This window comes from Cyphomyrmex costatus, unplaced genomic scaffold, assembly GCF_001594065.2.
Source record: "Cyphomyrmex costatus isolate MS0001 unplaced genomic scaffold, Ccosl1.0 scaffold1053, whole genome shotgun sequence".
NCBI classification, from domain to species: Eukaryota; Metazoa; Arthropoda; class Insecta; order Hymenoptera; family Formicidae; genus Cyphomyrmex; species Cyphomyrmex costatus.
Genome location: NW_017275012.1, coordinates 407,592 through 431,185, shown reverse-complemented (window position 1 = coordinate 431,185; position 23,594 = coordinate 407,592). Strand labels below are relative to the sequence as shown.

Sequence of the window (23,594 nt, the reverse complement as noted above, 5' to 3'; positions counted from 1 at the left end):
AAATTTAATAACGTACACCATTGTTATATGTATAAAAGTTACCAGCATGGAATTCTGACTTCGATCGTTTTTCCTCTTTCCTTTTCTCTTTCTCTTTCTCCGTTTAAAAATTCTGGTATCTCTCTTACAAAAAATGTTAAATCGAGGAATGTTTAATGAGTTTATGTCACGTCATTTGATAGCAGTCAGTGCCGCAGTCAAATTTCCGCGGTGATCGTAATTCGCACAACACGTCTCTTTACGTCGCGAGATGCATCAAATCTCACTTGAGTTTCGTCGCAACGGAGGGAAACGCGCGGAATTAATAACACAACCGGGGGACGTTATACTTTTAACAATAATCTCTTTATAGCCGTATGCGTAGTCTTTATAGAAGCCCAAGAAGAATTGTTAGGTAAATTTACGCGCTGGTGTGAGTGCGTGTGGAATTTTCACGACGCGGAACATTTTACAGGCAACTGAAATGTCTCTCGCGAGTGGTAAAATTCAAGATGTTATCATCCGCACTCGGTGCACCAGGGTCTTATTGCAATGCACTTCCGCCGAAGAGATCCGACTATGTATATATTTGACGATGACGAACGCGAAAGAGGAATCTCGTCGACTATATGCTCCAAGCTGCGAAAATTTCAATCCTTCCTATCCCCCTCCCCCCCTCCCCCGTCTTACCCCCTCCGGCGATGTCTCACGTACGTACATCATGAAGTGTATACGATAAGTTTTCTCGCTCTCTTTCATCCGAGCGCTCCTTTCCGTCGGGTCCGGATATTAAAAAGAATCGAAGCAGCACATTTCCATAACTCCGTAAGTCTGCAGTTCGACACTCTACAAATTATAGGCGCCGTACATCGACAAGCGAGGTTGGATTTAACAGCTCACAAAACATCATAAATTTGAGATTCATGCTACATACTATTTCGCGTTACAAGACGGATGAGTTTTCGAGGAAATATGGATCTATATTTACATTGTTTCGAGTACCTCAGAGAATTTCAAGTGCGACAAAGATAAATTACATATAAAACAGAAGTAGCTTATAGTAGCAGCATGGTATAATAACAAGGTCATCTATTGTATCGATATTATTAATCCATTAATAATGTACTCCTTAAAATTTTTAGAGTAAATGTCACTCCGAAAAGTGAATCTCACTCTTAAAGATTGAAAATTGAACCACGCTATTCAAGACTCGATTTTCAATCTTCAGAGTGAGATTTCACTCTAAAGAATTTAGAGAGCAGATTTTTATTTTTTATTTTTATAATTAACAATATGAAAATTAAAATGTCGTTTGCTAATAAACGAGAACTGCTATGGTTAATGAGTTAATTACTCAAATGACAGTATTATTACGATTCTTATTACAAAACGTATTCAAGTTTGTAGTTATTAAAGTAAGAAGCGATTCTTTATTCTCGATAGTATATCTTTAGTCAATTTCAGCTAATCGAATGATATCACCGCTGAATTATTAAAACCACATTCCACGGAACGTGATATCTCGTGTATGCGTGAGTCGATAGTTATTTCGTGGATATAGCGTTTTCAGGCCGTTTCGCGTAATTGGAAACGGATTGTAAAAGACAAATAGTCGGCACTGGGAGCGATACCGCGGAAGCGAAACTGCGAAATTCGCACAATGTGGGAGACTGTACGGACGTTAACGCTGATTCATCACGCGACATCGCACCTGTACTTTTTCTCTTATTCCCTACTCGATAGGTAGGGTCCCGGTCTGTCCGAGAGCATGTTGCGGTCCACGGCATTGTCAGCGCGTGTCCGAGCCTATACGAAGAGCACTTGTCTTCGGAGCTTTATGGCAGCATCATGGGCTTCACGATTACTTCTTCGTGCAGTCTCGCGATCGTCGAGGTATCATGACATCCCATGGTGGAAGAATTAGTTCTTCCACCATGTGAGAGTCTCATGTAATTACTCCTCTCCTTGAACGTAGTCGGCATTGACTAATTTGAACAATGTATTAAAATTAGTAGTGTCACTGTTTTGCAAAATCTTGTAGTAAACTTTTAATTTAGCTACTGTTATTACTATTTTTAATTTACAGAAGTAAATTTGTAGAGATTGCTCAAATATAATTGCCTCGATCATTTTAACGCCAAAATCTTAGAAATGTTTTGTTGTATATATAATAATAGTTGTATAAATAAATAGAAAAAGGTATCTTGAAAATATTTAGCGATTTAAATAAACATATATATTAAGATGTTCCATTTAATGTTCCTATTAAGATAAAAGAGATACCCTTTGTATTGTAACCAATGTCATGCAATTTAAGAGAAAATATACAATAGGGGTATATATTTTTGATAAATTTCAAAAGTTCAATTAACGTAATTTTTTAATTAAAGAAAACTGTTTAAGAATTTCAATTCTGATTAATTTAGATACAAAAAAATGTAAGAGAATTATTTATTTAAGATAATCATTGTTGGTTTCGCTAAAAGGAAAGCAGCGATGCCGTTTTATGATCATAAATTACAGTTTTTGCATGGAAATATTAAATCGTTATAAAGATGTTTAAGAGAGTTTCCTACTTTTTTTAGACGTTGTTTGAACTTTTCTGTGTTTTTAGTAAACCACTTTCAATGAGTCCCGAATTTAATAACTTCTTGATAAAGAAGAAAGATTCCGAAGGACTTTTCGATGACCCTGATCTTAACTTAATCTACGATCTGGCCCTTAACCTAAGTTGGCTCGACTCCAATCTAAAAACCGTGAAGTAAATTCCATTGGCGAGTTGGTAAAAAGTATTAAGTTGACATCTTCATTCACAGTCGTAATAAATATCTTCAATGTGGTTCTTAAAGATTTTAACGTATTCTAAAAAAAAAAATCAATACAAAAATTTCATATATCTCAATAGGGACGTTATCTTATTCATGCTAGAAATGCTTTTTATAATACAAGTCCTTCGCGCGTACAATAATCGAATCAATGAGATGCGAACGCATCCGAAAAGACTACTGTAATTCATTTTTAGTTAATCGATACTCAATAGCGGCTCTTGCTATTTGACCGTCCCGTCCCTGTAATTGAATCACGTTACGGTAACGCTACACTTCTGGGTCTATCAAAAAATTGCAAAGACCGTAGACTATTCTTTCCGTTTTCAATTAATTGTAAGTGAATAGTGCACTGTACTTATAGCGCGGTGTAGTGTGTAGTGTGGATCGTGGGGTCACAATCACGCAGACGGTGCGTATAGATTATATCTGGTTAGCGGCTTATCCAATCGAGCGTAGACAGTGAAAGTAATATGCAGAGACGCCATTGCAAGCGTATATTGCATCTATACATATATAATATATAATATATACGCGTAGACGAAGTGATAGTAAAAATTTGACATCTAAAATCGTGAACGTGACTTGCGAAAACTTTTACTGCTGGTCGATCAATTGAACCTTATTTCTACGATGGGCAATTAAAAGCGATGATTTTTTTTTCTCTTTTATATCGGCGACGAAGGCCACCAGGGAAAAAGCGTCGTTAATGCATGACATTGTGCGTTTCTGAGATTAACTTAACTTCCATCACATGCGATAGTTTTTCGTACCGCGCAGTAGACTTCAATTGAGATGATAGCCATAAAAAGGGCTTCACTCGCAAAGAAAAGTGTACTAAAAAAAAGTTGATAGAAGATATTCCGTTGAATTACGAATTTGATGGGCGAACTTGATAGGAATTGTTCGAAATTATGAGTACGATAAAGTTACGAGAATTGTCCTTATTTTATAACAACAGTTCTATTATTCGACGTTAGTTCAAAAAGCAATCACATTCACTTTCTGAACGTTTCTGTTTACTCTATTTCAAACGGTGTCACATATATACACTACCTCGCTGTAGATATGAATTTTGTATAAAAAAAAATTTGACATGTAACTCCATCAAATCAATGGAATAAAATATTTTGGCGCACAAAGAGGTTCTGACGAAAATGGGCCAAGGCCATTTTCCAGTTACTGCCTCAATTTTCACTCTGACATAATATCCAATAACTATAATTAATTACTGTAAAATACAAATGAAAGGTTCGACCTGAAAATTGTACATTATTATTGACGGTTAGACGCGAACAAAAAAGAGAGAGCCTGAACTAATGAAATACTTGATTGCAATTGACCAATAACACTTATCAGATTTTCAAGTTCGCCGAATACATAACCAAGCATTAATTTAAATAACGAAAAAAATAGCAAATAGCCGCATTACTGGTAAGCCTTATCAGTGGCCTTGTCTCTTTATTGAGAAATATCCCGCCACGAAAAAGTATAAATAAAAATAATACACGTGCTCGAATCGCTTTCCACGAAGTGGTCGAGCGTTTATCATCATTATCAATCGTTATTGCACGTTGCATTGGAGTTATGAAACTGGTTCTACGTGCGTTAGCCTTTGTAAAGTGGCGCAATCGACATTTCTTTCGCCGTGTAACAGAAGGGAAAATACTAAGCCGCGGGACGATTATGTAATTACATACCTATGGACGACCAATAAACGGCTTTATGTAGTACGAGGCTATTTTTTCCATCCCGTCATGAGTTATTCACGTCGACGTATCAGTCACCCCAACAAACTTCAGTATCCCGAAGTTTAAATATGTTGTCCGCTACCTGTCCATCAGCGTGAAACTTTTCCCGACGGTAAAAGCCTGAAGCGTAAGTTCTAAAGTCAAAGAAACAAAGACATTGATTTTATCTCAAATTGACGGTTCACCCTTGCACGTTCATTTTGAAACGGTTTGGAAATTTTGGTGCGAGTCCCGACGCAAGTCACGTATATACGATCGCGCGTTATTTAGCGAAAAACTTTTTGAATGTCCCATCGGAAGTCGCCGGTCGGAGTGTCCGAATAAGAGGGCTTCCCTCATGAAAGAGTGGATTTTACGAAAAGTTTCTCCGCGACGTGAAATCTAACTTCCGTCATCCGTGACGCGCGTACGTATCGCGCGACAATGACCACGGTATTTTCGTCGATAAGTTCTAAAACCGGCAGCGTACGAAAGTCCTTCGCCAAAATTATATAGCCGGAAGTTACAACTTAAATCAAGACTAGGTGAATCAAACGGAACTGATATTCAACAAAGCGACCTTCTGAGCTTCGGAGCCGAGGATCAAATTGTCGAATTGAATCTCTGAACTTTTCATCGGGGTCTCTTTAATTTTGTTCCATTGCCAACCTATCATCATCTTGAGGAGCTGGATGCGTGATAATTTTATTTAAACTTTCACGTACACTTCACTAGCTTCGGGTCCGCGATATTACATTTGATTCAATATTATGAAAAAAGCACTTTATACGTCCGAGAGTTAATTTACTTCTGTGGAATAAAATTGTAGAATCTTCAATTAAACGGTGAATATGCATGGAGAGAGAAAATTCATTTTTACATACATCTGGATGCTCTTTAGTAATTTTATATATAAGAGTTAACATGACTGGTACTTATAGTTGATTCTTATATAATATTGTACATATTTAAAATCGCCTTAATCCTACTTAAATCTACTTGATCCACAAAATGTAATTTACTTTTTTAATTATATTATTTAAAAACTTTTTTCTCATTTAATGACTTCGTTAATATAAGATCTTTTATTGTGAGATTTTTTTTGATATAAAAATCTATATTTCTTAAAACTTAAAAAGTTCTGTTTAAAAATCATATGGACTTAAATGATATAATCGTATTTGAGCAGGCCAGCAGAGTTAAGTACAGTCGATGTTATAAATTAGTTACAAAGCCATTAGCATCTTAAGTCTTTACGTTCAAGACAGTTTGAAATATAAGAACCGATTATACCAGCCTAAGGCGTCAAATGAAAATCTCGTTGAAGCTTATTTGATATTAATTACAGAGAATAATGATTATTATTTTGCTAATCGATTCTTTACATTCTTGAGGTCTCCAGAAATTGCCGATGATTGATTCCCGCCGCGAGCGTTAACATTCCCTCCCCCGCTCAATTCGTATTGCCCATTATCTCTCGCGAATAGATGCATTAACGCAATACGATAGTTGGACTCGCTTTATCGAGAAATTATATATTCGACGGAATAAATAATTATCAGCTTAACGGTCGCGATCTGCGGCGCACGGGAGGTTCCCTTCTAGGCGACCTCGTGTGTACCATTCACTTCGCGCACAATACTCCATGGCCGGATTGTATCGGTCTGAATGTGTCGTCGTACGATTAGAGCAAGCGGAACATCGAATTTGATAAACGAGTATTTCTTAATTAACAGATCCCATATCCTTTATACTTCACTTCTGTCAAGCAAGCAAGACCAAATAGACAAAATTGAAAAAATCTATTGAACTATTCATTTTGTGGTAATCTGTGCCACAAAACACATAATTTTGCATCACATTTAAAAGACACTCGTGGTGTGGTTAGCTATTAAAGTATTAAGCTAAAACTCCGCCGCTGCAACTCTTGCGCCCGCTTCGATGGCACGTTGCTATTCGTTATTTGTAGTATCATGCGGGAGAGTTGACGAGAACACGAATCGTCTCGTTTTGTTCAGCTCTATTCCGTAACTGTTAGAATTTACGATACGGTTGTTCGAAACCACAGGTCGCAAGCATACCGTCGACTAGCGATGATCACAGAGAGACTGGAGTGGAGTCAGTCGTGGAAATCTAGAATAACTGTAACCCTCGTTTGCACATCGCGTTTCTCGATGCGATGTTACACGGTAGACACTCGATATTTATGAGCGACCTTTCCTTTGATGGGTCTATCTATCCCTCTTCCGTCGTACTGCGTAGTCCTATTATTCTGAGAACGCGATAAACTTTCCCATCGATCATATTATACTACCAAATGCTTTCAATATTGTATTATGTGAGATAATTATTTATCGTATCATCAATCGCAGACAATGATGGATGGCTCTGAAAATTATCCCTCTCTGTTTCTCTTGTTTTAAGTTCCTTCACATTTTCGGGCACGGGATTAATTATTTTCTTCTTGAAAGCGAATATAAATAGTCGTTGCGCGCGTATAGAAAAGTGACGGGCAATAAAATTGATACACGCTGTCTGGCTTTTTTCTAAAAAATAGGTCACTCGGATTTATAATGTCGCAGCTACCGCGATGCTGTTATTCAGATATTATTTCGCTCAAAAATAACGAGATTTTTTTAGAAAATAATTTTATTTATTTATTTATTTTATTTGTAATAAGAATAAAGCAGCGTAAATTTTTCTCACTCTGATGGCACTAGAATTATACGTTGACACGCGCAATCAAGTGTGTAGTAATTAATTTCAAATGTAAATATTATCCTTCCTCTCTATTATATTATTCGTGTCATCTGCAGAATATCCTAAATTGTTCTCAGATAATCCATTTAAACTCATTTCAAACTATTATATATAGTATAGGATACATAACTCAATGAGCCGCAAACTTCCGTTAATTAATTCGTGTAATTAGTTGAAAATTGCGGATAAAATTCCCGCTTCTTGAAACAATCAATTTTTCTGAAAGCTAGTTGTATACCACGTAAGGTTGTATATTGTAGAAAAATTTGTTTAAGGATGCATCAAGTCTAATAATCTCTGAAAAAAGTGACTCAAATTAGAAATTTATTTTATATTTTCCATATATAAAAATATAAAAAATAAGTGTTAATACATATATGAAACAATCAATTGACAATAAAAAATTTATATTTAATAAAACAATTTTATATAGTTTAAATTTTCTTATTCCATCTTAGTTATTTTTTAAACGTGTCTACTTCTTATTGCAATAATTTTTTATAAGATTTTAAATCGCTGCCAAACTATATATTTCTTTCAAATATATAAAAATTTGTAATTTTTTATTTTATTAAAAATTTCTTTTATACACATCCTTAAACTCGTGATTTTTAACAACTACTTTTCGTGTTCATTTTAATCGTTCGTAATGCGATACAATTAGTATCTTCGGCAAGTACCCTTAGACTTAGCGTTCCTCGCTTTTACGCTGAGTAAGTTCGGCCCACGTAAGCCGGCCGCTCCCGCAGTAGTCCCTAAAAAGCCCTTCGGCGGCCGTCCGAAGTTCCAAGAGTGATACTCGAAACAAATAAATTACGGACTTGTGTTTCAGCGTGGATCCTGGGATGGTTCATGTGCAAAGCGGTTGCTTATATACAAGGCGTCTCCGTAGCAGCCTCCGTCTACAGTCTGGTTGCGGTCTCTCTAGACAGGTAAGTGTTACTCGTCCGCTTTTTACATCTAGGTATATATAGAGAGACAGTGTGTGGATGTAGTACATGTGGGAAGGTGTTTGTTATATCTACTCTATACGGACGCGCACAGATCGAGTCGCATATGTTAATCAAAAGCGATATCGCGCGTTCACATGTATCCATCTTTTTTCTTTTAATCTTAGACATTGAAAGTTAGATTAAGGTTGCCTTAAATTCAATAACTGAGTGGTTATGCGCGTGCCGTTTTACCGAAGTTATTTGACAAGTCTCAAATTTTTACAGACAAACCTGTTATACGAACTGGATAAATTAAACGAAAAATTATATATATAATTATCTGTACAAGATACTGATGAATTCTTACGTTATTTTGATACGGTCTTACAGTAAGGTTACTAAAAATATACAAATCTGTCCTTACGTCTGATGAAATCTAACGCTTTTCTTGCGGCAGCCCCGTAACGGGTTCCACCGTGACATATTTATTTCTCATCAGCAATGCAATGCGCTCACGGACAATAATTATAGACTACGGTGTAACGCACACATTATCGACATGTTTCCATTATGGGTATATCGATCGTGGTAATGGGCACATATCATACCCACACTCAAAATTTATCATGTAATATATAATGCGATATTAATAGGGGGAACAATGCGTTCAGTGTGTCGCGTGATATATCGTAACACGTATCGCATTATCGGCATTATAGTGAAGGTTTATTAACTATCGCTAATGCATAGTTTTCACGTCGAACTTATTTCATATGAAAATCACCCACGTTTGCATAAATTGATTTTTACACGCAAACGATATGTGCGCTGCTCCTTACGTGACACTTCCGTTTTATGAGAGAATAAAATGTAGCCTTCGTATCTCATTCATGGTACAAATTATTACTATATATTCACGATGTCATAAAGATGCACCTGTTCAACTGAATGGCGCTCGTGCGAAAGGCCAGAGTGAAAAGCTCCCGTAGTCTAAAAAATTATCTCTAATCACAAATATAATAAAAAGAGATGAGATAGAATAAGTTGAAAAGTGAAACTTATTATAGATTGTATTTGAACTTTTTGAAAAAAGATAACCTGATATCAATTTCACATTAGAAGATAAGACTTTTACGGTGAATCCGAGGAACAGTTTTATAGCGATCTTCGGAAGCGATCGATCTTCCATGAATTGCTTGGCGAGAGGGACCGTACCAAACTTGGAGAATTGTCTTTCGCCTACCACGTACGTGCGCAAATATATTTTCCAGCTCTTGTCACGCGATCGACGATGCAGCCAAGAGCGCTGAAAATATATCTTCCTCCTGTCCCATACGCCTGGCGACGAGAAATGGCAGGGAAACCCCTGAGCCTGTATATCCGAGAAAAATCTGAGGGACATCGGACTGGAACTCGCATTGAACTTGCAGTGTCATTGTTGCAATCCTTTGCAAACAACCATGCGAATCTTAAATTACACGAGCTCGTTTATTTGGCGAAATAAATTTCGCGCATGAGAGGAAATATTCTATTTGCGAGCAGCGTTATTTCCCCTTATTGGAAACTTCCAATATGTCGTGGAGTTTCGACGCTGAAAATTTTACAGGATCTTATTTTCGTTACGATTCCTCGTAGGAACGTATGTGTATTTGTATTGTAAGATATTGCTGCATCTAAAACACACACGCACTCATAACGTTCTCTCGCTATGGATGGTTAACTCTATCTTCAGCTCTAACTGCTATCCGAATCGTTGTGAAATTGAAGAGCATCATTTCGACGTTGTCTGTGATTTACCTAGGACATTAACGGCCGATAATAAATAAAAGCGCACTTGATCTTTGTGTGGATATAGAATAAGAATTTTAATAAATATTTATTTAAATAATACTAACTAAATATTTACTAAACGTAAACGTATATTTATTCGATATAATAAGAACTACTTTGATTTAAATATTATTTTTTATCGAGTAAATATTTATTTATTTAATATTTAATTATTGGAAGTAAATATTTAGTGAATACTATTCCAACAAATATTTATTAAAATTAAAAGTTAATAAACTTTTTCAGTATATCATTTTGCACCGTGCACACACACATACGCTATTCGAGGAGATACTCTAAAAATTGTCTCGATTTGACCCGCGATATTTGATCGCGCTTGTTATTCCCGTTTTACGACGCGTTCGTAATTTGAGTCATATTATAATATCGCGCCGCGTTATTCAATCTAGTGTTAAAATTTACGCAATATACCTTCCATTGATAAAAGTTTTACTTCACGCTCCGTATGAAGAACCTTTGGAGACTCTCACCGCAGCTGGGATCTGCTCCCTGATGTGTGGTGTTGCGCGGATTAAATTGCTCTTCCCCTAATTTCACTGGCTTAGCGAATGACAGGAACTATTCTAATCTCCGTGATTACCCGAATCGTTACGTCGAACTTCCAATCGTAGGTTTCAAGTTTGACTGGAATAATGTAACTTAATTGGGAAAGAATGATGATTAGATGGATAGTAAAATTTGATCAAAGTCCGTGTCATTTTGATTGATTAAAATCTCGATATTTATTTATATGACAATTGATATGAAGTGTATACGTTTATCTATGTCGAACATTGAATGGTATAAGTTAGCTAAGTGTTCTAGAAATTATGAATTACAAAAAACAATATTTAAAGTTTTTGTTTTTATAAAGACATTATATATACATATATATTTATATAATATAAATTTTTTATGAGAGATTCATCAAGTTTTCTCCATCTGTAATTACCTAGGAAAATGCATCAAATATTTATTGTAATTATTCAGTCAAATTCGATGATGAATATTGAAATGATATTGCAATTGATAATTAATATTGAAATGATATTGTAATATTGCGAAATGATATTGTGAATTACAAAAACAAGCGACATTTAAAGTTTTATTTTGTAAAATGTAAATATATTATATACATGTACCGCATGCTGTATCAAATATTGGTATATCGGATTATTTTATAAATGCAATATCTTTTCTAGCGGACATTATATTTATAAAATTGATCGATCAATTACATTTATAAAATTCATCAACCGATTTTATAAATATAATACCTGTTAGAAAAAGCATCTATAAAAGAACCTGACATACTGACCAATATGTTGTGATACGTACGCAGTATATTAATTTCGTTTATTGCGATAGAAGTTTTCTATAACTTCTAAAGCATAATTATCTAGGAATATGCATCAAATATGTATTTCGTGTAATTACTTAGCAAAGCATTGGCACACGACCATCCTATTAATATTCTAAATCTTGGTGCTCAATTATCTTGCGAAATGTTTGCGCAGGAGAAAGAGAAATTTTAAAATATTGCATTCAACTAACCGCAGTTTTCTAATTAAAATTCGTGGAATTGCATCATGGCTTTAAATTCCGCAAAGTTTTTACAAATAAATTCCTTGCTTTTGGCAAAAATACCTGGTTGCGGAAAACAAAGCTCGGTCTCAACTAAACTTTATTTCAAGACTTCACCGACAAATGCTCTCGCAGACAGACATCTGTATGACGTTTGAAAAAGTATATAGAAGGTCGTAGATTTAGACCTTGGCTGCGTCTTTATGAAACAAATTTGCATTTGACGGCGGACACTAGTCGTGATTTTTCTCCTGTATGTATAGGCGTATGTGTATCACTTATCCCACACACTCACAAAATCGCTCCGTGTCAGGTATCGCCGGTATCGGTTCTGCCTGCGTATCCTACAACAGGAGTGTTTTAACCTAATTCGCGCAATAGATGCGAGGGGTTGAAAGCACATTATTGGCGAACCGGTGAGACGATCGGACTAGTATCCCGGAGACGATTGGTCCACCAGCCACCCCACCATGTCCAGTGATCGGCTGACTCAACTAACAGGCATATACCGTCATATAGATACCTCGAGTCACGTGATCAAATTTATGGCGATTTTTAAAAAACCTATGCGGTATATAAGGCTTCCAAGTCGCCGAAACAGACATAAGCTGTCTTTGCTTCCAAGAAGTAACAAGCTATCCTCAATCAATCACCATGTTCAAGCTGGTAAGCTAAAACTTCATCTATAATTATAATCTTTGCGTATATATAAAATTTATCTAATTAATTTTTCTAAATTCTTTTACAAGTTTGTTTCTTTGATTACAATTAAAAGACAAAATTTGAACGAAACAAGTGGCGATTCTTTTCGCTTGTTTGTCGACCATCGCATCCTCTGTCAACTTAACGTACCGACTGACTACTACACGACAAATCGACGAGAACGCAAATACTGTAAAGAATACGCGTCGCAGATATAATAGAACCGTCGATCGATTTTCCGAGATGTAAATTTTCCACAAATAGGGCGGTAGTATTTCCGCTGACTGATTTTACGGAGGCATCGTCGCGATTACTGTTTCTCTCGTTTGTTTTCTCTCGAGTTCGTTGCGATCGGTGAGAGAAGGAATCATTACGCGGGGATTTGTCAAAAGACCGTTACCGTTTTAGCGCAAAACGCATTCACGTTATCTTCCACTCCGAGTCGAGATTTTCTTTTCGCCGGCTCAGAATGGCGCGTCTATGTATCCCGAGCAAACAGTGCCTCTAATACACTGGAGCCGCTGGAGATTCCTTCGTCGTCACTCTCGCACCTCTCGTGATCGATAAAGAGACGGGCAGCTCTCCCACGGTGTGGCATATATGTAAACACGAGAAAAAAAAAGATTCCCGGCTTCTCCCACCCTTGGCTTTCGCGTTTGCTGTGACCTTTCCGCTTTGGCATGCGAGCGCGTATACGACACGACGACGAACGAACCCGCCCTTACACCGTTCACCGGTCTCACGGCGCAATGGCACCCGAGTCTTTGCAGCGGAAATCTACGCGAACGAAATCACCGAAGCAAGCATATTGTTAGTCAGCCGTGGTGGTGTACCGCCGCCGCCATCACTGCCACCGAAACGGAATGCCGTTTGCGTGATGTATTTTTTTTTAACGCAATTTCACCGACTGACCTCGTATTTTCTGTCGCGATTTCTTACAAAACGATATTCAATATTGGTGCTCCCACGTGTTTTTAAACGACCGATTGGATTAGCACGATGCGCGTCTGCCGACATAATCGAGAAAAATCGGACTATCGCGAAACCAATTTGAATCCGAATATTCGCTATAACGTCGAAATGGTATGATTGTAATGGTTTAGCCGAGCAGTTTTAATTATATTGTCTTTATAAACAATGTGATGAACTTTCGGAACTATGAGTTACACGGAACATCCAATGGAAAATACGCAAGCTTATCGTAGGAAAATTTTTGGACGGATTATTATAGAAAAGACTGTTAAGAAGAGTAGTATGCCTCTCTAAGCTCACCTTACAATCTTCTTCGTAGGCTGTCTTCGCTGCCATCCTGGCTGTCGCCGTCGCTTATCCCGGTGGTCTCACCGGCGTAGCCATCAGCCATGGTCTCGGCCCGATCGTCGCTCCCGCGGTCGTTGCTCATGCCCCAGCGATCTCCCACGGTGCCGTTGTCGTTGCCCAGCCAATTGCTCCTGTTGTCCATACTCCCGCTGTTGTCACCAAGACCGTCCTGACTGGCCACGGTCTCGCTCTGCACGGTTAATCTAGGAGAGCCAAGCGTAAACTCACTACCACCACCACCGAGTCACGACGACGCAGCCCTGGAAGAAAAAAACAACATCCCCTGTTCCCTCCGTAAATCAACCTCGTAATGTGAAGGGAAGACGACAAATTTAGCACGCAATTCTCATCGCCGATTTCGACTCTTCACCTTATCGCCGTTCTCCGCGCGTGAACCATCAGGCCCAACGCTCCGCGTGGGTTCGGTCAAATTCCCGTCTCCCCATTTGTCTTTTCTTTGTATTTCATCGATATAAAATTTTCGGACTCTCACCTGGATCATTCCGCCATCATCCTGAATCCTCCCCCTCGTTCATATGGAATTTTAATAAAATTTTAATTATAAACCAACGTGAGTCTTATTGTTCATGCAACTCCTAATCCCGCAGAGATAGTTCGCTCTAAATAATAAAAGAAGGAAAATAACACTGCTATAAAGATAATATCCTTGCTGGCCCTGCGAAAAGATTTTTATGCCTTCCGTTCGCCATTCCGCGTCTGCCGACGTTATCCGACCTTATCCACAATATTTCCATGCTAGTAACAATTTTATTGAACCCACGTACATTATTAAGGGCGCAATAAACCGGAGCGCGCTTAAACGTATCTTTTTTTGTTCTTCCAATATAGGTATTATAGATATATCGAAGCATAGCTGCGTCTTGTTTACACACAGACAAATGGAGTATACAGTTAATACACGTCATCCGTAACGTAGTGCAGAATCCGAGTTTTGCTTTACGAGCGTCTCTGTGAATCATTCTCAAAATAATTCCTCTTTTATCCTTCGTCCTTCGGCTGCATTACATTCGGTTTATCTTATCAGCTGCCCCGTCGAATATTGCGCCTGGAACGAGTCATAGGCGCAGTGAGAATGCCAAGTGTCATTTTATGGCTCGTATAAAACTGACATTGAGATTTGTGGAAATTAACGAACAAAAGGGACACAAAGTCCTTCCTTGTAATCCCGTTTTTTATCTAAACAAATATAAATCCCGATGATTATATTACACTATACACAATGCATTTTATTTCTCACTTGTTTGATTTGTAACTCTCTTATTTTTACGTTCTTAAAAAAATTGATTTTTTTTATTTATTCAAGAAAAGGGGCTGGGTTTTCTGAAGAAAATTTCGGATCGCTAATTTTTGGTGATAATGTAAGATAAAAAAGAGGCTATATTTTTTTCTACAGTGACAGTGTAAAGAAGCAATAGTCCATTATCGCGTAAAATACGGTTAATTATGTTAATATTTTTTCAAAGTGAAATTAAAGAAATAGTAATGACATTTAAAGTAATCTGATATAGTTGTCACCGTAATATTCTTTATCAGAATAGTATGCGTTATATATATGTTAATGCGCATTAGTATGCTGATATGTTCCTCACACGTGTCTTACATCGTCGATCAGATAAACTTTTATGACTTCTTGCAGATTTGCGTAACAAAGTTTCATATTTAATCCGCCATTATGAGTTTTGTAACTAATAAGGAAATTTAAATATGACACGTATTTCTTATATGTATATATATTTTTAAATTTAAATAGATTTGACATGTAAAATATGTTGAATACCACAAATGTAGCAAAATTTCCAGAATTTAATTATATTATATATTATACTACGAAAATATAAGAATGTAATAGAATAACTGATATTTTTTGGATATAAATGGAATAATAACCAAATAAGATTATATTTAATAATTTTATAATCGTCATTAAATATGGAAATGATAATTTTTCAATGATTTTATATGGAAATTGTTATATTATTTTATAGTACTTCTTTAACCATTTCTTCACGTGACATCGTATAAAATTATTTACAAATTTACTCGTTTTCAACACCTTTTTCTTTATGTTTCTTATACATATAATTGATATCTTCATTCATACTCGTATATCTTCAGCCTTCAGGTTAAGTTATTGAGATAAGTTATTGAGATGATCCAAAATAAATCCTTGCAAAAAGAAAAACATTTTTCCCGTTACGAGCATTTAATCTTGTTGCTTCACGCTTTTATTCACATCTGTTTCCTATTTGCTTCACATTATTTGTGCGGAATTGTTTATTGCGGCATAGCGCGCACCGCAGAGAATGCAAGACCAAAATTTAACGTACTATCCTGAAAATGTATCGTTGGCAGATAATGGGTTAAAACGGAATTACTTGTCCGCGAACAGCGCGATTATGCGGTATAATGCGTGTTGTTTCATAAATTTTACCGGCGAACAAACGGACGAAATTGATGGGCCGCTCGATAGCGCGGAGGTCTGCCAAAAGCTCTCGGACGAGAGCTCCTCTTTTACGGAGCAGTATTAACGGATGTCGGCTGGGAAAGAGGATGGGTAGAGAGGAGGCAGGGGGAAATCGTCATAGTCGAGCACACTGCGGTGTTTGCGACAAGAGAATATTTTATTTTAGAAACGTTCCACGATTCAGAATCATTTGGCGCGTTGCGGTGAGTCGCGTTATACGACGGGAGTCATACGATGGTGTTGGCGATTCTCTGGATATGGCGAATAGTCTGGACAGTCCGAAACGATGTTAGTAAGCGTACGCCGAGCCTGGATGAAACTTGTTGTAGTAGTCATTATAGTAGCCGTTATAGTACGCCAAAGGAACCGGCTGATACGGGTACACCTTCAAGTAAGGTGCAGTGTAGATCACCGGGTAAGGAGCCAATAATGGCGGCAAGGGACCTGGTCCCGGTGCTGGTGCCGGTTCCGGCATCGGTGCACACGTGACCGCTACTACCGCGATAGCCATTAGAACCTGGAAAGCAATAAGGGTGATTACATTTCGAAATCGGAACACGTCACTTAAATCGCACCATCCGATCTGCCCATCATCATCCCCCGTCGTTCCCCGGTCCCTGGTTTTTATAGTCGCTATGAAAAATGTCGAGAGTGTGCTTGAGCGAGTAAGTGAGGCGCATTTAGCGCCGATGGTGACTTTGGCGACGCCTGATCGGCTCTTTTTTTTTTGCGACCGCGAGTTCGATATCACCTCGCTCCAATTAATCACCGGGACGATCGCACGTGCCAAGAACTATCTCTTTCTTTTCCAGTTTTCCTCAATCCGCGATGATAGCTTCTTCCCCCTCCCCTCCGCTTTTCCTTTTCTTTTTCTTCTATGCTAATTCAATTATCCGTTCAATACAGACGTCCCGCGAAAATTCCGAAAACGTTTCTGCGGTTCTTCGATTTCGACGGCGCTGTAATTTCACGATAACGTTTTCCTCGTTCCGGATATTCCGCTTTGAAAAGGATTACACAGATTGATCGATCGCGAACGCTTTTACGTATGAAGCGAAGTGTTTGAGCGTTCTCGATTCGGGAGAACTCTACGAATTTATGAAGCGAAAGCGCTCAGTCGATACGTTTATTAGCGAAATTGAGCAGTACTCTATAGAACTTTGTAGTCGTAATATTAGTGCTGGCGCAGAATGTATCCAGCACTCGGATTTTATTCCGAATTTTATTTGATGCGCTGAGCAAAACTTTATATTGAACATTAAAGATTGTGCTTCAATGACAATTTTAGTGAACTAATTTTTGGGAAATCTCACATAACACGACACTCCATGCCGATGTTTGAGAACTAAAGCCAGTATTTATAACCGATTTTTATATTTAAGATCGTCTTTAGTACAGTCTTAAGATGTTATGAATTAGAAAGCCATATTAGCACCTTAAGATATTACTTAAGATGATCTGAAAATAAGAAACTATGAATACCGATCTAACAATAAGACTAATATTCATAGTTAATTTTTACATTTAAGACTGTATGAAGTATACAGTCTTAAGATGTCACAAACCAATCAGAGAGTCATATTAGGGCTTAGATGAAAGAAAAAAGAAATAAAGAATATCTAGCAGATTAAAAAATCTGTTAATCTATATTATTCTTTATTTCTTGTTCCTTGTTCTTTATTCCTCTTATTGTGTCCTCTCAATATTTCAAAGATATTACTTCAAACCGGTATTCAGTTTTTATTTTAAGATTATTTTAAGTAATATCTTAAGATTCTAATACGGCTCTCTAACCGATATTCATAGTCGAGTTTTACATTTGAGACTATCTCAAGTACAGTTTCAAGATAATCAAAAGTCATAATCAGAAGGCTGTATTAACATCTTAATAGATAATTTTAAAATAAGAACAAATTATGAATATCACCTTTTAGTTTATGTTAAGACCATGGTTAAGACATTAGTCTCAAATATAAGAATCCATGAACGAATATACCAGTTTATAAATACTGGCCTAGGTACAAAGTCCTAGGAGATGTCCCCGTAACCGGAAGTGAATCGGACGCACTGTAGAAAGATGTGAACGAACGAACACACACGAATGTATACGATGCGGATATACTTGCCAGTTTGAACATGTTAAACGTTTTATCAGCTTTATTCCCGTTAGAGAACACACAGGAGAACACTGTTCGGTACTGCAGTTGCAACTACGGGAAATCCGATCCCTTTATATAGATACATGTCTCCGGGATCATCATTGCGGACGTCTCATTGTGTTCGCCCCACCGCGCGACCATGGGCGGCCTTGAGCGAGCTAGATTTCCGCGTTGGCTTTTTTTCAACGTTCCTCGCCGCCTTCTGGCTTCTCGTTGTTGAGTCGACATAAGACTCGAGGGAGGTTCGCTGTTTATACATGATACATATCGAGATAAGTGCGGCGCGTACACGCGCCGCCACTCGGAAGTGACGCGGCATTCCGTGAGAATGCTTGCAGATCGGTATCGAGCGCATTGATTTATGGAAGGTCACGACGACAAGTATTTAAAGTTTATTCATTGAATTGAAGGTTACGACGACGAAGATGCAGTCGATGACGCCGATAACACGGAGAGAAGGGCGGCGCTTGTAATCGCGGTACAAGCGGAGGCGGAAAATCCGCGACTGTTGGTGTGAGCAGTAAAATGGCGACTTAATGAATCCAGAAGCTGTACGGTCTGTACGGGCGTTGCGAGAGAGAAACGTTCATTAAAGATAGTATTCGACATTGCTCCGTGGGCGGGCACCATTTCATTAATGAGGGAAAAGAAGTACCCCCGACTTTCGCGCGACTCAACGAATGTCCTGCTTTTATGGCTTCTTTGCATCACAAAGACGGCGCGCGCTTTATCCTGCGCGGATCTCCTCCGAATCTGAACGTGCTTCATCGCCATTAATATAAGACTCCGAAACGAAAGAATCGTCAATTGCTCTCATCTTGCGTCGCCGTTGTCGTCGTCGTGATCGTAATCGATGGTCCGCGTGTCCCAACTACTTTCATAGCGATTTATAAGATTTTTATCTTATATTCTTATCTCTTATGTTTTTAAACGCGTGCGAAAGAAATTTTTATGATTTTAGAATTTGACGAATAAATTACTCTTCCCTAAGTTAGATTATTTTTCTAACTAAAAGGGATTATTTTAAATCAATCTTTTTGTTAAAAAATCGTTTCTTTTTTTAAACAAAGAGGATTATTCCAAAGCAATCTTTTTGCAAAACGAAAACAAAACGATTTTTAACGAATTGATCCGGAGATCGCACATCCCATTTTGTATTCATTCTAAACAATATGAGCGTGGATTTAACATTATGGAGTGTTTATGTATAATAATTTTTATTGTGTTGATATAAATAGATAGAAATGTCTTTCTACGATACATGAAGCTGATACTTGTATATGTACGTCGTGATATGTTATGTAATAAAAAATAAGATAAGTATAACATTAACTATTATTAGAGAGCCGACAATTATGCTGTAAAAAATATGGGTGTGGGAATTTAACACCATACGTAGTTTATATAATTCTCACCTATCATTTATATCAATATTAAAACGGCGAGAATTATATAACCACCGTATATGGTGTTAAATCCCCACCCATATTTCTTAGAGTGTAATTATCAGCTTTATTGGTTTATAATGAGAAGTTAAAAAAATGTTATACTTATTTTTTTTCTCTCTTACATCACATTATATATGTTTATTTATACAAGTATTAACTTCGTGTATCGTAGAAAAATTTTTAAGACATTTTTATGATAGCAACAATAATTACTTCTGAACTTATTAGCTTTTGTCTTAGAAGACTTGTCTTAAAATGCTAATAAATGGTTGGTTCATTCACTTGAAGGTGATCAGCTCCATCAATACCGACACGAAAACACGCCTCCATGGATTTTTCTTGAAATAATTCAACTTGTCCTAAATAATCCAGGCGCTAAATGAGAATTCTTGAGTCATATAAAAGGTGTTATACTCGTATATCTATTCTCATATAGAACTCGCTGCATGCCCGTCGAAGCGTGACGGGTGCCAGTGTCTTTCGAAACAGCGAATGGAATATTTGTTGGCAATTCTGCACGTAAGGCCTAAAAATGGCGACGACCGTACGCGACAGGATCGTGATTTTCTACGCGCGCGTAGACGCCCACGGCTCAACCGAACCTGTCCTGGTGCCCGTAAAATGATTGTCCTGCATTCTTCGTTCGACACAATAAATTAAACGGTTATCTAACGCGCAAGTATATTTTGCATATAGGCGGGGTTTATAAGTTTATCGCTGACAGGACAGTCGCTAATAACTGGGAACCTTGTTTGATCAAAAAATGTCACCTCCTTCTTATCTTTCCCTGCTAAACCTTGTTTTTTCGCGACAAGTTTGACGTACATTTAATTATTGTTTAATAGTAGAGTAATCATTATTTGATTCTAATAGTTATATATGAACTTGTTTTGATGTCTTATCGCATTAATTACTACATATATATCTCTTTTGAAGTTTTATTGCATTAATAAATTAAATGGGAGATAAAACCGCGCGCATTTGCAAATTCTTTTGGTCTACTTCAACAAAATGAGATTACCGCGAGATGTTGGACCAAGAATTTTTGGTGTACCAAATAGATCGTACTAATTATCATGTTAAAAAAAGGCAATTTTTAAGGCTAAATTGTTTCTCTTTTGAAAAATATCAGTTCTTTCTTACTTTCTATTGTTTTATTCTCTTACACTTTTACTTATTCATTAGATAAATTATCGCATAATTTAGCCAAAGATGAAACAATCAGTCTTAAATGTTTAAAAATAGCTTTCTATGATTGTTTTATGTACCTCAAAAATTTCCAATTATTTTAAACAAATTGTATATATTTAGAATCAATTTGAATATATTTTAAGTTTTTTGAATTTTTAAATCAATTTTCTTACTAATTTAATCAGTTTGTGTATGTGTGTGAATATAATAATAAAAATATCTATTATTATTTAATTACGCTGTAACTTTTAAACTATACCTATAATAATTTTTACGCGATTCAAGGTTTTATTTTTAAAATTGGCGAATAAAATGTAAATGATAATAATTAACCACTTTTGCGATTGATTTTTTCCAGGTTTCTGGCGATCTGGTGGCCGCTAAAATGTCAAATCACGAAGCGGCGAGCTCGCATGATAATCGTCGTGATCTGGTTCATCGCTCTGACAATGACGTCACCCTGGTTGCTATTCTTTGACTTGGTCTCCATTTACGACGATGACCCCGACTTACGTTTCTGTCTGGAAAAGTGGCCGCATCCTAAGGACGGCTCACTGTTCTTCCTGATTGGCAATCTAATTCTTTGCTACGTGTTACCGATGATACTCATATCTCTCTGCTATATTCTTATCTGGATCAAGGTGTGGCGCAGGCATATACCCACTGATACCAAGGACGCCCAGATGGAGAGGATACAGCAGAAGTCGAAGGTGAAGGTGGTCAAGATGTTGGTCGTGGTCGTGATACTCTTTGTCCTCTCATGGTTGCCTCTCTACGTGATCTTTGCTGTAGTCAAATTGGGTGGCGACGTGGCGGAGAGGGAGGACGAGATCCTGCCGATTGCTACGCCGATCGCCCAGTGGCTGGGCGCCAGCAATTCCTGCATAAATCCGATCCTCTACGCTTTCTTCAACAAGAAGTACCGGCGCGGTTTTATCGCCATCCTGAAGAGTGGTCGGTGCTGCGGCAAGCTCAGGTATTACGAGACCGTTGCGATGATGTCTTCTTCGACGAGCATGAGGAAGTCCTCTTATTATGTCAACAACAATAACAACTCATCGACGAGACGCTGGCACGGACCACCAGTCCATCAAGACAGCAACGTTTCCTACATATTTAATCATACCGGCGTGTAAATGTGAGTCAAGGGTGCTCTGAGGTAGCCTTTATTGTGCAGATTTGATATACCCGATCAACGGTAGACAAACTGAAAGAGAACGCGGTGGCCTTTGCATCTCGATCGGCCGCTCTAACGCATGGTCGAAGCCAAAATCTGGCCGAAGTTAGCCGGTCCGAGAATTATGGATCATCTTGTGGATGATCGACATGATTGTTACTCGGGCCGGAAGTCGCCAATGGAGAAACGAGTGCCGGAGAAGAAGAAGCCTTTCCCGGCAGACCACGAATCGTCGCCCTGCCATTGCCCTTACATCGTTATTTGGATTTTGTCACAATGTTAGCCACTACGCGTATTCTACGTAATATATATTCTAATTGTTAAGACGAGTTCACCGCTGCGAGCGCGCGGTTGTACAATTGTTCGTCCAACGACACGACGAAGTATAGCTTTCTAGGTGATCCAAGAGATTTACGCTTCAATGAATCTTAGAATTTCTTCTATGTTCGAGATATTTGTACACAGTATGTTTGAACGAAGAGTCTAGTTAAGTCTACCAATTAAATGTAAAGCAGAATGAAGTTTGTCACGATTGCGGCAGATGCATGCACACTTGTGTGTCAAGTACGCCAGTAATTAGCGCGACAGTGGTGAGTGGCGATGATGTTGGGATGATGACTCGTGTGAGCACGGATACGAGTTGAGTCGTTGTCTCTTGACAGTAGACACACAGCACTTCCGTCATGACAAACAATTGAGCCGATCCTCAGTGGGATACCGTAATTAAGGAAACAGGAGTGCAGGAAGCGTGTGTACCAATTAACACGGAATTTTATCGAATATATGACGGGAAGCACAACGTGTAGGGTAAAACTTGATTTTGGTTTTTGGATTTCACGCGAGTGGTCTTTGGACGGAACAAGATATTGGTAAAATAAATCGCATAAGACATTATCGACGCGTGTATCCAGTACTGCATTTTTGCAAAAAATTCATTCGTACATGTCGAAATCATCAGTTGCACCAACAATTGAGATTAGATAATACGAATCCATAGCGAGACGAGAACGAGCATATAATAATTTGCAGATTGTTATTAATGATCAGTATTGTAATTGCGAAGAACAGTTTGTTTACATTTTTCAGAAGAAAGTATTGGTCAATGGATTATGGCTGGTTTCTTTGTAAGACTATAACTTACGCCATTTTCTAATATGTACCACTAATGTCCATTAAAATTTTTCATTCTATAGTATATTTATTCTACATAAGGCAGAATGAGAAAAAAAAAATTAATTTTAGTATAGCAATGAGTTTGATCTTTGTAAATACTACCAGTACATGCAATTTGTTTACATGTATTTTCTGGGAGAAAATATTGGTCAATAAATCATTGGACTATAACGCCATTCTTTAATATGCAACTCATTTAAATTTTTCCTTCTATAACTCATATATTCATTCTTTGTGGAACAAAATAAGAAAAAAATTAATTTGATTAGTAATGAGTTAATTGATCTTTGTATATATAA

The 23,594-nt window shown here is 37.5% G+C and overlaps 3 protein-coding genes across 3 annotated transcripts in view; 2 read left to right on the top strand and 1 right to left on the bottom strand.

Moving 5' to 3' along the window:
- Positions 1–22,081, top strand: part of SIFR (SIFamide receptor) — a 40,028-nt gene extending 17,947 nt beyond the window's left edge. Inside the window, exons 2-3 of the mRNA XM_018541048.1 lie at positions 8,127–8,226; positions 21,304–22,081. Coding sequence (XP_018396550.1) covers positions 8,127–8,226; positions 21,304–22,081 — 878 coding nt within the window. The remainder of the gene's footprint in view (positions 1–8,126; positions 8,227–21,303) is intronic.
- On the top strand, positions 12,226–14,072 carry LOC108774847 (uncharacterized). The gene is made up of 2 exons (XM_018541058.1): positions 12,226–12,306; positions 13,634–14,072. The coding sequence occupies exons 1-2, from the start codon at positions 12,295–12,297 to the stop codon at positions 13,862–13,864; spliced, it is 243 nt and encodes an 80-aa protein (XP_018396560.1). The 5' UTR covers positions 12,226–12,294; the 3' UTR covers positions 13,865–14,072.
- On the bottom strand, positions 16,286–18,338 carry LOC108774857 (uncharacterized). Its single transcript, XM_018541069.1, has 2 exons — positions 18,274–18,338; positions 16,286–16,664 (listed from the first exon to the last, which is right to left on the bottom strand). Exons 1-2 carry the CDS (start codon positions 18,283–18,285, stop codon positions 16,437–16,439), a joined length of 240 nt encoding a protein of 79 aa, XP_018396571.1. The 5' UTR covers positions 18,286–18,338; the 3' UTR covers positions 16,286–16,436.
- Positions 22,082–23,594: the final 1,513 nt, after the last annotated feature.